The sequence below is a fragment of the Cyphomyrmex costatus genome, unplaced genomic scaffold, assembly GCF_001594065.2.
Source record: "Cyphomyrmex costatus isolate MS0001 unplaced genomic scaffold, Ccosl1.0 scaffold100, whole genome shotgun sequence".
Lineage (NCBI taxonomy): Eukaryota > Metazoa > Arthropoda > Insecta > Hymenoptera > Formicidae > Cyphomyrmex > Cyphomyrmex costatus.
Window position 1 is genome coordinate 1,677,552 of NW_017274955.1, and position 17,543 is coordinate 1,695,094.

Sequence of the window (17,543 nt, forward strand, 5' to 3'; positions counted from 1 at the left end):
TCGTCCCTCAACAGCCGATTCGGTTCCAGCTAATTATCGGCTTCCCGTGCAAGTTTCCACCGTTTCTATCGGATCCTTTCGGACTGGACCGACGCCGCCGATAGAGAAATAAACGCTGGCGTTATGGCTCCGGTCGTTAATACACTTCTGGCGAGCCGCTCTGCTCGTCGCGCGCGACTCGATATGGCGCTTAAAAGCGCTCCTCGCTACTGGTACCGTCACAGATCGTCGGCCAGATTGCAGAATTTTTTCTCTCTCGCTATATAATCGCCCCTTGACGCCGGCTATCGACGCGAAAGGGAAAAAAAAAACCTGTGCGTACGCGATGTACGACATGTGCTCAACAGGTGCACGCGGACATAACGCGGAAAGAACCGCACGCATTGAGAGATTAGCATAAAAGTTCGAGATAGAGCTACACATCGGATGCGCTATCTCGATCCTATGGACGAGCGAATACCAACGACGATGCAAAACCTACCGAGAGAAGCTGAGCGAATGTAAGAACTTTATATCCTGGAAGCGTGCAGGTTCGTCGCGTAACGAAGTTGAATTTACGAGGTTTTATCGAGAGAGCCGAGCAAAATCGCGCGTCGAGGCTGGGGAATTGCTCGCGCTAACGCGCTCATGTATAGTTCATCGAGCTCGGAATCGGAGCGATTCGCTCGAATCGTAAAAGCTAGACACCTGTCTTAAGAAAATCGTAAAACATTACGGCTCGTCATGTTCAGCCGTTGTGACAGATCCATCGCGGTCGGCGAAGTTCACTGAAGGGAAATACGAGTAAAGCGAATCGCATACAGACAAAACGTCACGTTGATGCGCGGATCGAGTAGAACATTTATTTCGCATCAAGCGCAAATGGGGATCAATTCGCTATTAAAGAGATATCCGAGGCGAATCGAAAATTAATTCACGATATTTGAAGTAATGTAGCATCTTCTGGGAGATGCAATGAAGATACGGAGCTAGTGTATCTCCGCTTGAAAGCGAATCTGACATGCAAAAAAGGATAAAAATAATATTCTCGCTAGCAAAAATTATTATCTTTATGATACTTTCAGCCATAGTTTCGTAAAAATTTTATTTGCGTATAGAATGGTTCAAACGGTTGGCAAATGTTTGCGAAGCTGTTCTATAAATTTCTGCGCGATAACTATTATCTTTTCTGTATTTAACAATACATAAATAAATAAAAATTAATAAATATTAAATTTCTCCGGTTGATTTGGTCATCGCTCGCTGCGGCTCTCTCATCCTCCAAAATTTCTTATTACAATTAATTTCTACATATTTTGAATGTCAAAACAGACGTAGAGCGATATTATACAAAATTACAGTATAAACATTAAAGTTTCTAATCCGCATTTACTCCTCACTTTCATAAAAAAAAGAACCTTTTACTAAAATGAATATTTCAAGTTTAAGATTTTAGACTTTTGTATCAACATTTTCGACTATAATTAATTTCCACGATATTTCCATAATACTTTAAGTGTTGATGACTGTGAAATTATTTGTAATGCAGTTCTTCCCGTATACCTAAAGGGCTTGGATTCACCATTTCCTTACATCCACACGCGCCGCCTCGGGAGGGAGACTTACATCCTCGTTACGATTACCCACAATGGTATCAATGAAAGCTAATGGATCCTCTGTCGCTTTCTATTAAGGATACTGTCGCGCACACGGCAAAAACGTCCATAGGTAGAATACTCGCGGCAGGACGGAACGCCGCGAGTATCCTGAATAACAATACATTTTTCAGCGTCACGCTTCTGCGTGCAGCGCGTACGCATATATATATATATATATCTCAAGACGACACATAAATTTATCGCAAAACTGATCAACGCTAATAAGCCACACGTCCTCGAACGAACGCACGCCCTGACCAGTTTCCCGATATAACCGGCATTTCTCATCGAGCCGAGCCGATTCCTCTTGTTCCGCCAATGAAGTGCCACGCCAGACGCGCTATACCTCCGTGTGACTTGTCCAATACCACTCAGAACGGTAGCTCGTCCAAGACGACAAACTCGTTTTTCGTACCCACCATTCAAACCACTCGCGCGATCTCGTCGAGCGTGCATCAATTACTCGTGAGAGCTGATGCAATCTCATAACGAATGACCGCATATTTTATACCAGGTTAAATTTAAAAGGTATTAATTCCACGTGGAAAAAGGAAAACTCTGATCAGTATCTGATCAATCAGTAACTTACTTTCTTATTGTCAAAATGTGTATTAAAGGTTTATATGTATAAATATAGAATATTCCACGTTTCATAAAGAATAATAATAATATAATAATAACTTTATGAACGTGTGGCTGTACAAATACAAGAGACGCACAAGTTAAAAAGAATAGAGGCTTTAGACTCTCCTAAATTCGATAATCGTTTACATGCTATAGAATCTAAAAAATTGTTCCTGTAATTAATAATTTTTACTCTCTTTTCAGTGCGATCATTTGCTTGCGGCTCTCGAGACATATCCGTGCAATTTTATCGCGATCGATGAAGACACGCAAGTACCGCTAAAAAATGAAATACCAATTACTCCGGCGAACGTCCTCTTTCCGTCATGAGAGTTGCCGCGGCGACAAGGGTTCGATCGTTCGCTCGCAGCATCCGACGACACGGCGCGGCGCGCATCCGCGATGCCTATCCATTCAAACCGCCGCGCCGCGGAGTGAAACGAAGGTAATCGAGCGCGTCCGCGGACATACCGTGCACGCACGTGAACGTGTCCCGGGTATATCTCTTCTCCGAGACGCCATCCTCCGCCACCGGGAGAGAGGACGACGAGAGAGGAGCGGCTCGCCGCCGCCCGTCATGACGCTCTTCCGCGGGCGGTGAGCCCGGAGCGGGCGAGAACAGAGCCGCAATTTGCGTAATTGCGATCCATCCTTTCCCCTGCATCCGCGACAGGATGCCTCCCGCGGCCCTGCGGACGCTTCCCTACCCCCGTCTCCTTGTCTCCGTCTTCGTCTCGCCCGTCCCCCGTCCCTGTATTTTACGAGCGCTATAGATGGAAATTTCGCGGCCATTTCGAAGCCATATACTCTACCCCTCGAGCACACGATGGCAACGCCAATTAGTTGCATTCACGCCTCGTCCTCTTTTCCCTCTGCACCAGGCGCAGGTGCCAGGGGTGTGATTTCCGATGACGGTAATCGCAATTCCGGCCGAGCCGCGATGCTGATCAAAGACGATAGGTGAAAAGAGGAGAGAGACGAGCGGTATGCGCGCGTCGTCCACGCCTATTTACCGGAGAGCGCACCACTCAAATCTGCATAATAATATTATAATTTACAGAACAAGATATCTCCTCGCTCTCGATAATCCGGCCGCGGGGATGTTGGCGGTGGATGAATGGCGTGCGCGCGCTCAACGAAACGTTTCGCGGCGAGGTGTCCACGCGGCGTGTAAGTATTAATTTTATTTATGCGAGGATGTGCCGCAACCAAGTGGTAATTCCGATAAAACGAACGCACGAATCGCAACGCGAGGTATAAAGCTGTTTCTCGTAATTCGTATGCGAATTATTTGCGATGAGTTTAAATTCTAATGACACTAAACGTGAGTCCGGCCGTTTATCACGCTATTAAAATATCAGGCCGCTCTGACTAATTTCATTTAAGTTTCTGATGCGCGAGTTAAAGGATATTACATACCATATTTTGTAATCGTGCTTAATCGTGCCACTTAAATAGCAATATATTTTATGATGATCAATCCTTATCATCATAAAATATACCTATTCATGCATTCCTCTCGGTCAAGTTATTCACATAAATTCACATAACATGACACAATAGATAACTTTAAAATTCTTTCGAACACATTATCTCCTTTAAAGCACAAATCAATTTTTGGAAAACCGGTAATTATACGCTATCGACCTAATCAAATGTGTAATTATTCGGATCGCGGTCTAGCGGAACGCGTGTTGCATCGCGCAAATTGGATGCACATATTTTACAAGTGCGAGTGATTTAATACCGGTGGAATATACCGGTAGTTAAGCACGAAGTTGCAACAGACTATATCCCCACCTCTTCGTCAATATCGATGTTGCAAAAAGCACAGCGGAAAAAGTGCTCGTTACATTCCGGCCGTGACGCGACACGCGAAGCCGTATTTAAGATGATACCCAACACCTGTCCCTTCCTGTGTTGCCTTCGATGACTTTTGAGAATACTCGAAACGGAATGATATCGATTGCAATGAGCATTTCATTCAAATCTCTGATAAAGGATGAAAGAACCGAAGTTTCTATAATTTTGGATTTTCCTAGCAATTATTATTAATCTTTGAAAAAAACTGGATCTAGTTGACATGATCTGTATCAGAAGCTAATTATACCTGTATGTTCGCAGAATTATGTTCTCATTATAAATTCTCTCAAAATGTTAATTATTTACTAAATTAATATTCATCTGAAATATTCTAAACTAAAACTTGGTTCATTTTAACAAATATATTTAAATTAGTAATGAATAAAAATGTTTAGCACGGCTCGCATTTCTTATTTCTAAAATATTTAAGTTTTCTAACAGTGTAATTTTTCTTTCTTTTCTTGATTACAAATATCGAATACAATTCCTGCAAAAACTTTATAATATCCTAATGCTCAAATATAAATTAAAAATTTTTGCGTGCAATTAAATTTTTTTATTGAGGACACCTCTACGTTCAACCTTCTCTTCTTGTTCACCCTGTTGTAATTACCTTCGGCAATTTACGTGTTACATGTAAGATAAAATGTAAAACGGAGTAATTTGAATAGGTTAACAGAAATTTTGAAATTATATATAAAATCAAGGCCGCATATAGTATGTCCAATTAAACATGCAAAATATACTGTTGATGATTGAATACACTATGCAATCTCAAGCTTTTGTACAATTTTCAAGTTTCTGTTAACCTATCCAAATTACCTCGTTTCACTCTGTCTGAAATTTAATAAGAGAATGACCGACCACTCGCTTAATCGTCTTTCGACGATTAGAAGATAAAAGTTAGTAGACAGCCGCTCGTTTTGCATGACTCGCGTGCGTACACGCGCGCTCATCGCAAGCTACACGCGACACTGCAGGAGTGGCTTGCGGGCGCGCCCTATGCATCAGGCCCACCGCACCTCGCCTGCATACATCTCCCTGTATCAGTGTGTCGATGCACTCAGGAGATCGGCAAATCTAAGATCGTGCAACTGGTGTCCAATGGCGTGTCCACAGTCGCTACACATCGGCTAGCGAGCGAGCCGAGGCGCGCGCCAGCCGAGCGCAAGGAACGAAGAGTGAAGGATTTCGCTTGCTTGTTTGTTTCTTTTAGACGCACCTGCCCTCAGAACGAGAGTCAATACTCCACCAGAATTCTGCTTATATAGGATTACAGAAAGAGCATTTAACGATATAAGGGCAGAATACATAATTATGGACAAAGTCACAGAAGATATATGTTCTTAATCCATTAATGTCCATTTCCATCAATATAGATTAATTTCAACCTCGGTTTAGCTTATTTCTTATACTTGGAACTAAAAAACGATAAAAAGTAGGTTAAACTAAAATTAAAGTTAAGTTATATCGGTAGTAACGGGCATAAATTGGATGCAAATTTCTTAATTATGAAAATACACTAACCTTTTTAAGGAGATATATATGGGACGAAGGCTGGGATCAAACTCGGAATCCGTCGATTACTAATTGACTACGTAATGCAGTCACGCGTCGCCTGAAGTGACGACTAGAGACTCTAATCAGTCTATCATAACAAGGGCTTCGACATTGTTAAATTCGTGCGAGAGAGAGAGAGAGAGAGAGAGAGAGAGAGAGAGAGAGAGAGAGAGAGAGAGCTATATACTTAAAATACAGCTCATTAAAATACAGAAAGGATCGGGTATTATAAAGAAACTATATCGTTTGATAATATTAACATGAATAAAATAAAAATTAAAATAAAATTTTAGTATATTCACTAAACTAATTAACTGATTACGTTTAACAAGAATAAATTTCCAAAAATTGGTCCTAATTGACGAAAACTGTCAAACCATCATAAAGTCGCTATTTTATGTGTATAGACATCTATTGGATTATCACTTCTAATGACAATCAGATAAACGATGCGTTTTAGGTGGATTTGAACCCGGATCTCTGGCGCGGAGAGCAGACGCGTAACTCTCTATGCCACGATCGCCACGAGAGTGAACGATGAAGAAGCCCAGGGAGAAAAGACGACGGTAAGGCCCCGAAGAAGAAGGGGAGAGGTGGAATGCGCGCGGTTCTCGAAGGAGGAGCTGTCGGCGGTGAAAAATCACGCATCCCGCCGCGGCTGGAGCACAGCATCTGCTCTACATACCCTGGCTCTCAACCTATGTATCTACCTACGCGCGCACCGTCGTCGATCGACGACCTGTGAAAATCGCTCAATCGATGACCTCGAAGCGCACCTTCGCACCTGTGGTGCGTGCGATAATCGATTCCCCGGCGCACGTTGTCCGCATGCTCCTCGAAATAATTGTGTCGCACGGGATAATTATAGCTTTCACGCAGATTATGAACGCGCCGTTCTCTTTGCGACACGTACATGCTTTGACAATAAATTTACTCCGTTCTCGAGTCGGGCAAATTCGCTAGAAATAAAGAAACTTTTCCAGCAAGAGTTGAATACGAAAAGACCTAAATCGTGTTACTGCACCGCAAATCTAAGTAAAAAAAATTGGTTCTTCCTGTGAAAATGACGTTACATATACACATAGTACGAGTGTAAATCCAGTTTTGTATAAAGTGCAGTGTGTTATTTTTACACAAAAATCAATTACCACACACCGATATAGTGTAGTCACTTTTTTATACATGGATTTGCAGTGCGTTATATAATATCGCAATATAAGCGTGTAATTAATCAATTAATGTAATGTCATTTCACCACAGATAAATCTGTTCGTTTCATCGTGTATTTTTTTTTTTTTATAAAACATCGATAGGTGAGAGAATCTTGCTCTCTCGCAAATTTTTATCCGCGACTTACGTCACCGCTTCGCTTAATGAATCGTTTCTTGCGTCCGTGCATCCCGAGCTCTATCATGGATAATCGTAGTTATTTTTAAAGCCTCTCGCACGCGATCATTGGGGCTTCCGCGAAGACGCGGGAGAGAGCTCATCAATGAGAACCTCGAAGAATCGGAGTAGCAGAGCAAGATATACGTGTGCTGGCTGAGCTACCGGTCGGTCGGGTTGGGTCGCTGTTCTCCTGTGTTTCATCTCTCTCTCTTTTGCTCTGTTTTGCTCGCTCCTCTCTCGCTGCCTTCCTCTTTTCACCTCCCGGTTTATCCTGCTCGCTTTCGCCCTTTCTATATCGCGACTGCTCCTCTCTGTCTCCGCCGCTGCCGCTCACTCCCGTGAGTTGTTGTTCGGCTGTTTTATTACTTTTATAAATGCCACGATGCTACTACTACCACTTGCTCGCGAATCGGCGCGGCAGGCGTTTCCTTTGTTGGTCGCCACCACGCTCCCATTGTTGCTCACGGAAAGATGCGAATTTTAATTTGATATTGTCTAATATTATTTATGTATGCGGTTAGAGAATCCTGCGGAAGGATGCCGGTCTCACATCTTGTGCCGTTTCTCCCATTCAATGAGAAACCGTAGTCGTATCTATCCCGCAACGACTTAGTTTCACATGGAAGTTCTCGTATGGATTCGTTCTCCGTCGCTCGAATTCGAATTCGCAAACATTATTTGAGCTTTACCCGTTAATTATAATTCTTTCAACACAAAACATATTGCAACGAATATATTATTTAACAATTGTTTAATACGTGTTGTTTAATAATATCGATTTCGACGTGCAAGCACGTGGTTCAGAGCGTTCCCTCGCAAACTTATTTTCCAAGAAAAAAATCTTACCTCCTCCCTTTCCCCCTTAATAATGTCTGACCTATTGTGCAAATATTCTTAGCCGTCCTTCAATATGCTCAAAACCCCGTGGCACATTATCACGTCTCGTTCACCATAAGCGTAATCTAATTACTGGCATGTGCGAGGTGTCCGCCAACGAGGCACAGCTAGACTTGCGCGTACGTGCTCAGTCCACCTAGAGAAATCAATATCACAGCAATCCAGGTTCACGCTACGAACTGCTTTGCACGACGGTACGCGCAACAGTTGCGTCGAGACAAGACACGAAGAGGTACGACAGTCGAACGCATCGTCACGTGCCGACATCCGAGTTATTCGGACAAAAATAATCAGAAAGTGCAGCGCCCTCAGAGTTTCGATCGAGTCCCTATCATCAAATTACATTTTGAATTAGTTGATGTCGCTCTCAATTATAGAAAGCCATGTAACTTCGAATGCCGCCTAATATACCTCGCGTTACTATGGAAATCCACAAAAATAACTACACCGGTCCCGGACCGAAAATATTTAGGTAAACGACGTGGTATACCATATACTCCGTCAAGATGACAGAAAAACGACTGTCGTTGGGCATCAACGTAAGCATTTTGCTGATATTGACGATATTTGGCGTGCTTCTGTCTTTGCCTTTGCGATTGTTGTTCGACACGAATTACTCCGACCACGGAGATAAAAGTGGTGTCAGTGACCCGGGTGAGAAAGGGAGAGAGCCCTTGATACCAATGGATCATCGAAAATTAAGGCGCTGTCCGAATCTGCAGTACGAGGACCGTTTGATGTCCGTCTTTATGAGCGATTACGACGGAAATTGCACGTACGTGCAAGACGAGTGCGACGATGACGAAGATGACGACGATGATGACAGCGACTCTGAAGAGGAAGAGGATAGTAGAGAGGACGATAAGAAGGAGAAAACATACAGGTCCAAGAAGAGCATCGAAGAAATGAAAGAAAGCGCTGAAGAGATCTTGAAGTCGCGTCAAATGAAGTCCGTCACGGTGGCAGGCCACATACTCGTGACGATGTTGCTCGTATCAGTAATAGCTGCCCTCGTTGAAGTACTGCGAATACGCTTCGCCAGAGAAAAAGTATTGCGTCACATATTACAGAAGTCCTTTTAAGCGCTTGCGTTGGAACTTGGTATCCTTAAAGCGTAGGATGTATTATTGAAAAATGTCATTTGAAGAATATACTTTTAGAATCTTCCATTCGCTTCTTGAAAAAGTAGCACAATATAATTTTCGAAAGTTCTCTTAATTATTCAAACGCTCATTTTAAATAAAATCGACACTTTAATTTTATAATTTGGAGATACTTTGTTTTAATGCAAGCAGTTAATTACTATCCTTAATTATTTGAGCACATTATGCACGACTTGCACTCAACTATATCTCCATATATAAGTTTAAACCCAGATTGAGCTAGATTCTTTGTTGTTTGCACCATTGGGGAATTAATTGCGATATTCGGCAGAGACCGACGGGATAAGCGCTTCGCTGTTTTCCTTGCGGAGCTAGTAAAAACCGTCTCTCGATGCTCGGATAGACACGCATTCGTGAAACTATTGCACCTTCTCTTTTCAAAAATGCATAAGGATTCGTCTAGGGCAGGCACGATTATTTCACGGAGATGCTCCTCCAGCGTGGACATACCCGCCACAAGACGTCCCATTTCAAGAGAATTAATTAGAAGCCAAAAGTCCTTTGACATACCAGGAGTACATCATTCTGCATTGCGTCTGTTAGGTATGTGTGCAAAGTAATAAGGAATCATATACAACCTTGGCCTAAAATATTAGGTACATTCTTTCACGTTTTAGTTTAAAAATTGATTATATTATTTGCTGTGAATTATTCTTTTGTTTCAAAAAACCTTTAAATTTATGTTGGTAATTAATGGGACATATTACGGGTAAAAGAATTTTAGATTAATAAAAAAATATAGGTGCCTACACTGAAACAACAATTTTGTTGAAGAATCTAACTTGGCTAGATACGGGTCTGAAAATAATTTTGCTGGACCATCCAAATAATTTGACAGAAATCTTAAACATGACCAGCAATGCTATAAAATGTTTTAATACTCTAATAACCAATTTTGTTGTTCTACCTAATTGTTTTGATGGTGCAACAAAATTATTTTTCAGATCTGTATCCAGATAAATTTTTAGATTTTTCAGCAAAATTGCTCTTTTAGTATTATATTTTTAGCCAAGACTTCTAAACACAGATATTTATCATGATCAAGAAGACAATTAAAAAATATGCGAAATATACAAAAAGTCGATAAATTTCTATGAATACAATTATTATCTTGTGCGATCTTTAACGAAATTGATTAGAAGTTTCAATTTTGTTACTTTCCATGTGTCTGTCTTTGCAATATTCTATAATATCGTACTCCAGATATTTATTTATAGTTTTAACAAATAAAACAATTAATAAAAATATGTAAAATTATTGCCGATGTGTGAGCCAACATTAGTTGTTCGTGTAAATTAGCTTCGTGTAAAGTAACTTTATTAAAAATTATACAATAATATAAATAAACGTTTCGATCTTTCATTTAGGTCCTCATCAGTATAAGTTTAATCGAAGTACCAGAATTTATAAAAATGATACAAAAATGATCTGTGGGATGTACATTTTGAATAATATGAAAAAAATTCTATTCTCAAATATTCAAATTTTTTTGAAATGTTATATGAAACATAGTCAAATATTAATTATGTTCTTATAAAATAACAGTAAGAAGAGAAAAGGAAACAAATTTGTGACATACATATTTAATTATAAGATGAGCGAATTACACTGCATCGATTGATATATTAAATTGGCTGATTTACTGTTTAAAAGTAACTTTTAAATTAATAATTTAATCTCTATTATCATGTGTGTAAAAAATAATGTTATATGAATATAATAAATTATGTGAATGTATATTAAGTTGATCAGAATAAAACGTTTATTTCACTTATTTGATTATTATTTGGAGTACTGTGTTTTAACTTACATATTGACAAGATGTTAAATCGGTGTTAATGACTCGGTTGACATATAATGCGAAAGTCAGAAACTGTTGAGACAATAACGAGAGCAAAAACATATAGAAGAAGCTTCACGTCTTTATAAACCGATTCACATATAACGGGTCTAACGATAAAATATATAAACAAAAAATAAATATTTTATAATGACGTTTTTAATGATCGAGATATTAGCAAGTATTGCTGGCACAATGTGGAGTATCGCGATCAGAAATACGAAACCATTTTAATCTGATTAGTGGCGGTAAGACGATAAAATTTAATTATCCATTCTCAGGAGCGCGGCCGCCCCCGCTTATCCGTCGCTCCTCATTTCCAACGCCACAAGCGAAGAAAGCCGCTACTTCGTCTCTTTGCGGTACACCGAGTAAAGGGCTGACACGGCGCCAATCGGCTGAATCGGAAGAAGAAATCAGGATTGTCACTAACACTCTTCATCATCGCACCCGTCTAATTCGACGCCATTAAAGCGGCAAGAACAGGTGAAGATTACTAACCCTTTAAGGTCCAAATTATTTCTCGTAAATTAGTGAAAATCAAATATTTCGTCTGATATTTAATCTAATTAATAGACAATGGATATAATATAAATTAAAGGTTATTTTATATTTTTTATTTATTTTTATGTTGTATTAACATTGTAAACTAGAAATTTATTTTTTAAAAAATCTTATTACTGCTCGATTTAGACCGTTTTTTCTTTATACTTTACATTGCAAAAAATGAGCGAAATCTAATTAATAAATTAAAGAATTTTTATTATTTATCACACGGAGAGAACAATTTTATTGAAAAATCTAAAAATTCAACTAGATACAGATCTGAAAATCATTTTAATTACTGGATATCGAAATTTTTTTTCAATATAATCGTTTTCTCTGTATAGAAAAACTTATGGAGATCTCAAACCTATAATTTACTGCTTATAATCGTGCAATGATTCGAAAGACTACCGCAAAGTATAATACCGAATTCAATTAACGATCATCCAATTGTGACTGAGCTGATTAATCGTATCTAGAAGCATGATAAAATCTTGAATTTTCTTTGAAAGATAAACGATAGATTGTATGACAACAAACCCCCTCATATAAATCAATAAATGACCTCTTTTCAGTATAGATATATCAATCCATCAAATGCCTTGTATCTATACATCGGTAACAAAACTAACAGGATACACGTTTATTATTATAAGGTAATATTCTCTCACGTAATAATTCTTACACAATTAGATAAAGAGTTAACGTATCAACCACTTCAAAAGATATATAGATAGATATGTCACTTGTCAACAGGTAACTCGCAACGCACAATGATCCTATGATCTTCTTTTACGTTTGCGCAACGTCGAAAAATTTAAGGAACACAATTCTTCCGTATCTTCCAACGCATCCCTTACGGCGCGGCGGCTTCAATAGTGCTCCATTCCCACGACGCTTTTATATCAAGCTGCTCACTAAAGTTCTGCTTTCTAGCCAAGCAATTTTTGAAATATTTCAGATTGATTAATATACAGAATCAAATTTCAGGATCAAAAACTATCGCGTGAGCTACGGTGGAAAGCTGAATTGCTACACAGTACATGCCTGGACTAACATGTTTTAATAAAGTAATCTCTATTTCTTCCATATTCATCGCACAACGTGCTTTAAGGTCATTTAATCAAACGAAGTAACTGCAATCGATTTAATCGATCTTAACTTTTAATAAATTATTCTCAATCTTCTTATCGCGGAATAATATAACATTTTTAATGGACGTTTTAAAAATGTATAAGAAGTCAAATGTGTATTCTTAAATTCAACTGCAACTAAAGGTGCAATTTACTTGGTGCTATAGAAATACTTCGAAGTATTTCGTTGATCGAAAATTAATCTTCCTGAAGAAAAAGTTTCACTAATTGATCAATCAAAAAATGCGTTAAGCATTTATAGCATCAAGTAAACTGTAGCATAAGTAAATGAAGCAAAACTTTTGTTTGAGATAAAGTAAAGAAAAAAATATTTTTTTAAAACACTACTCTGATGTGTATGTGTACGTATGTGTGTGTGTGTGTGTGTGTATAAATTTTTTTGGAGGTATTCGAATTAAATAGAATATTATAAGTATAATGTGCACTCTCAAATTGACAGTACAACGACCGAACATCCTTATCCATGTATATCGTTTTCTTTAGCGATGCACCGGATCAAAAAATTATTGAATAGCGGATATCGGATGTCCAGTGTGTTATATTCTTTTCTAATATCCGATATCCGGTAGGACAATTATCCAACCGGATACCAAATATTTCCATGGATATCTGAAACAAAACTTCCAAAAAATAGTGTAAAGAAAAAAATAATAATTTTCTTTATTTTGCGTAAAAAAGATGAATTGTATAAAAAGTTTAGCTGAAAAGAATAAAATTCTTCCTCAAGATATTCAACTGTCCGACCGGATAATTTAAAACCGTGTACAAAGTATCTGGTGCTCTCTCAATTTTCTGAACGCATTCATTATTTCTTCAATACGTGTATTAATCTATTATACTCAATGAAAGAATTATAAAGATCATTTTTTGTCCGTACAAAAGTTATAATAATGAACTCTAAAAATATAAATATTGTAATTTTCTAAGATTATACATAAGATTAAAAGAATAGTTTCGATGTATTTTCGTAAAATATAATTGTATCTCTGGTTCGACGGATCTTCAACAAACTTACACAGCCTCATAATAAACTGATCATTGTCTCTCTTCCATGTGATATGTATATACAATCGGCGTCACACCAATGCGCAATAATGAATATATAGTGCATATACACATTATATTTATTGTAACTGAATGTTATGTTGGCATAGAGTTAACCACAGTTTTATTCATATTATAAAAACAACAAAAAAGGATTTTATTAAATTTAATTAAACCTTTTGAAATTGTATATTGTTCAGAATTCCGTGTTATATCACTTTATACCATAATATTCTTCAAATTCTTTAGTCAGTCTACGAGAAAATTAATATTTTTGTGAATTAAGTTATTTTTAGGCTTGCATTTTTAATTATTTTTTAAATTTTAGCCAATATGTTATTTCTTGAGCAAAATGTTATTGATTCAATATTGAAGATGAACAATTTTTTTAATAATATAAGAGAGAGAGAGAGAGAGAGAGAGAGAGAGAGAGAGAGAGGATATTTTAAAATAATATAAAATTAAACAATCCAAAATATGTTTTCTTTCTTCAAATTATTTGACAAAGTATGAAAAATAAAGGAATAAATTAGGCGTTATATTTCACGTTTAAATTTTTTAAAGAAATAAAATAATTTTTTTCATTTGTGGATTAACATTTATAATAATTAAAATTCTCATTTGTCCCTTGTGTGATTAAATCATCAATTATTTCTAATTGTTGGTAAAGTGGAAATTATCAGGAAGCATTTTGAGAGCAAAAACAGCGTGTATTTATCAATGCGCGCCATCTATCGAGCGGTGATGTTATTTATTCGTACTAAAAGTTACCGCTGCGGTTTACCTGATCCAACCTACCAAGGTTGGATCAGGTTGGATTTTGGTTATCCATTTCGATCCGTTCTGAAGAATAATAAAAAATATATGAATCAGCTGATATTTAACACAGGCTTCCTCTTGTGTTTACTTAACGTTGTAGATAATGTGATTCATCAAAGATAAATAGTTCCGATACATTTTATTACGTTGCAACTATTATCAGTGGAAGACAAAATGGAAACGGTAACTACTTCAATCTTTCGGAGATCTTTTGTAACTCATTATTTATACATTTGAGTAAACATTTTTATATGTAAAGTAAAATAAATATATATTTGAACTTTAAAGAGAAAGAAAGCGAAGATGCTTAGTACAAAAAGTGCAAGCAATGCGAACCAACTATTCTCTACTATATTAATGTTATATACAATTGGTCACTTAAGTAATTATCCAAATTGTATTCCTTAGATGCATTGGACAATATATATTCAACTATTTACACATATATTGTTTTCCTTTTTCTCTATAAATTTTACTTATGAAAAAATATATAAGTAATTATTATTTTTTATACTTTAAGTCTAACAAGAGAGAGATTTCAACTACATTAAGGAAAATATTGGCAGTAGATGCCTATTTAACAGATGAGTTTGTCAAATTAGTGGAAAAAATTTTACCTTTAAAACAACTGAAAGTGCACAACAAATTATTGGAGGTATAAATATTTCTTTCTTTCTTTATTAACTGTTACAAACTTCTCTAATAATATTAATTATTTTTATACATTAATTATCTTTATATCTGTAGATATCATGTCACGGTATCCCATGGCTTGCAGTATCTCTTGTTTCAATTTGGGTTTTTAACATCAAATCCTTGTATCAAATGCAAACGAACCTTCTAATAGGTAAAATTTAAATAAAATTACGATCAATGGCGAGGTTAATCCCGTTGTTGATGCCTATCTTTACTGTAAATAATTTTAAGATGTAATAATTATTATTGTAAAATCTATTTAGCTTGATTTAGATCATTTTTTAATCATTTAATTAAATAAAAATTCTATTAAAATTGATTCACTTATAAGATTGATTGATTCAGATACATAAATAGAAAAAAAATCATTTCAGGATTATTGCTCGACATCATAACAGTTGCTGTACTCAAGGCAGTTACAAGAAGGAGACGACCAACCATTAATGATGATCCATTCTCTTTGGGTCCTGATAAATATTCTTTTCCATCAGGACATGCATCTCGTTCTGCATTTGTTGTATATTTCTTTATCAATCTATGGCCTATATCATTGATATACACACCACCATTGTTGGCATGGTCCTTTTCTGTATGCATGTCCAGACTACTGATGAGAAGACATTATATGTTGGATGTGTTTGGTGGTGTACTTCTAGGTATCTTCCAGGGTCTACTTATAGGTTATATTTATCTGGAACAAGAGACATGTATGTATTTAATTTCATGGATTACGGATGATAAAATACCTGGGTCTGAATAGTATTCATATTATCGTGATATAAAAAATGTATTGAATTCTTTATACTTATAATTTGTATAATTAGCTTTATTTTTTATTAATACTAAGATAATGTTAATTAGAAAAATCTACAAGTTCAGAATATTCATAATTATACAATGTAAATAAAATTATTTTGTCAAATTTTTTCCAAGAATATTAAAATATTTGTATATCACATGTACTTTCTTTTTTATTGATAATTAATCCGATATTATAATCAGCACAATAGTTTACAGCAAAAAAAATTTTCTATAAAGAGAGATCAAAGATAAATTATGCAATTTTTTAGAACTAATTCAACCAATTGAATTGGTTGGCAATTAAGAGAAAGGAATAAAAGAGTTATTATTATTTTTTCCGTTAATTATTTATTTAATTTCTGCCGCTTTCACTCTGGGGTGGTTCTAGGATCTCGCATTCATCATTTCAAGAGATTACTAGAGTTTAAGGGGACGGGACGTACTTTTGTCTTACGAAAGAATCTGGACTATGGACTTTGGAAGAACCTAGATAAATCTAGAAAAGCGTGAAAATAGTCATGCCAGTTTTCTAATTGCAAAATTCCTTCGCGTATACTAGCATCAACTGAAAAAGAGGCTAATTATATATACCTTTGACTATATACCTCTGGATTGCTAGTAAATACTGTGATTGCTAGTTACCCCCACTTTTCCTATCTTTTCCATAAGATAGAAAGAGAGGACCATGTATCCCAGAGAGAATCAAAAGAGTGGAGCGGATGCACCGGAAGTCGCCATTTATTGTCCGAGATATTAAAGGCTTCTTTCACCAATCGCGTCTGTCGTCAAAACTAAATGATAAATGCGATTGGTCAATTCCAATGGACTAATCGTCGATTAAGTTAATCGGCGTTGGTGAAAGAGACCCTAAGCGTTAAAGTTGACAAAAGCTGTCACTAACCGTCACATCGGTCAGCCTGTTCTATGAGTATCTCACTTTAAGGCTGCGCAGAATAAAAGGAATAGGGAACAGAGAATAAGAATTTCAACCTATCAGAAATCATGTACTATGGAATACACACTGTTTATTCCACAGTATATGATTTCTGATAGGTTGAAATTCTTATTCTCTGTTCCTTTTATTCTGCGTAGCCCCTAATACAATACTAAATACATGAACATTTGCGGAAGTAGAACTATAAATGCCGGAACCAATCAGAAGAGAGAACACTATCCGCTCCACTCTCCCTTGATTCTCTCTGGTAAAGAGATCGCCAACTTGATCACGTGACCAACTTCGTGATTGGCTGGAGGAAATGAGCAGACTCGCTGTTATTGGTGTATTCTTTTAGATCATCCAATCAGAATTTTAGATCTGGAAGAATAAATAACAACGAGCGCTCACTCAACTGTTGAGTCCGCTCAACGTGCCCAATGGCAAGTACTGTTCTAGGAGAAAAGTGAGATTTATATTGGCTATCGTTACTTAACGATATTGACAACTGTCAGTAGATGTATACAGAATATGGGCCTAGGTTTCCAATCTGTATCTGTTCCGCGAAATCTGTGT

General features: G+C 37.0%; 2 protein-coding genes across 3 annotated transcripts; both read left to right on the forward strand.

Moving 5' to 3' along the window:
* Positions 1 to 8,174: 8,174 nt before the first annotated feature.
* Positions 8,175 to 12,733, forward strand: LOC108772244 (uncharacterized). 2 transcript variants are annotated; one of them, XM_018537741.1, is made up of 5 exons: positions 8,175 to 9,019; positions 9,526 to 9,676; positions 11,255 to 11,459; positions 12,095 to 12,175; positions 12,276 to 12,733. In XM_018537741.1, exons 1-3 carry the CDS (start codon positions 8,477 to 8,479, stop codon positions 11,443 to 11,445), a joined length of 885 nt encoding a protein of 294 aa, XP_018393243.1. In that variant the 5' UTR covers positions 8,175 to 8,476; the 3' UTR covers positions 11,446 to 11,459; positions 12,095 to 12,175; positions 12,276 to 12,733. The 2 variants fall into 2 exon arrangements, with proteins under 2 accessions (XP_018393243.1, XP_018393247.1); XM_018537745.1 differs by having other exon boundaries at positions 12,100 to 12,175.
* Positions 12,734 to 14,507: 1,774 nt separating this feature from the next.
* Positions 14,508 to 15,992, forward strand: LOC108772256 (phospholipid phosphatase 6). Its single transcript, XM_018537754.1, has 4 exons — positions 14,508 to 14,719; positions 15,057 to 15,191; positions 15,284 to 15,383; positions 15,607 to 15,992. Exons 1-4 carry the CDS (start codon positions 14,711 to 14,713, stop codon positions 15,990 to 15,992), a joined length of 630 nt encoding a protein of 209 aa, XP_018393256.1. The 5' UTR covers positions 14,508 to 14,710.
* Positions 15,993 to 17,543: the final 1,551 nt, after the last annotated feature.

Excerpts from the sequence above, each read along its gene's own strand:
- LOC108772244 (XM_018537741.1), top strand. The coding sequence starts at position 8,477 with ATGACAGAAAAACGACTGTCGTTGGGCATCAACGTAAGCATTTTGCTG. Across the intron at positions 9,020-9,525 it reads TACGCTTCGCCAGAGAAAAA|GATTCGTCTAGGGCAGGCAC; the intron begins GTATTGCGTCAC and ends AAAATGCATAAG. Across the intron at positions 9,677-11,254 it reads TTCTGCATTGCGTCTGTTAG|GAGCGCGGCCGCCCCCGCTT; the intron begins GTATGTGTGCAA and ends ATCCATTCTCAG.
- LOC108772256 (XM_018537754.1), top strand. Across the intron at positions 15,192-15,283 it reads TGCACAACAAATTATTGGAG|ATATCATGTCACGGTATCCC; the intron begins GTATAAATATTT and ends TTATATCTGTAG. Across the intron at positions 15,384-15,606 it reads GCAAACGAACCTTCTAATAG|GATTATTGCTCGACATCATA; the intron begins GTAAAATTTAAA and ends AAATCATTTCAG.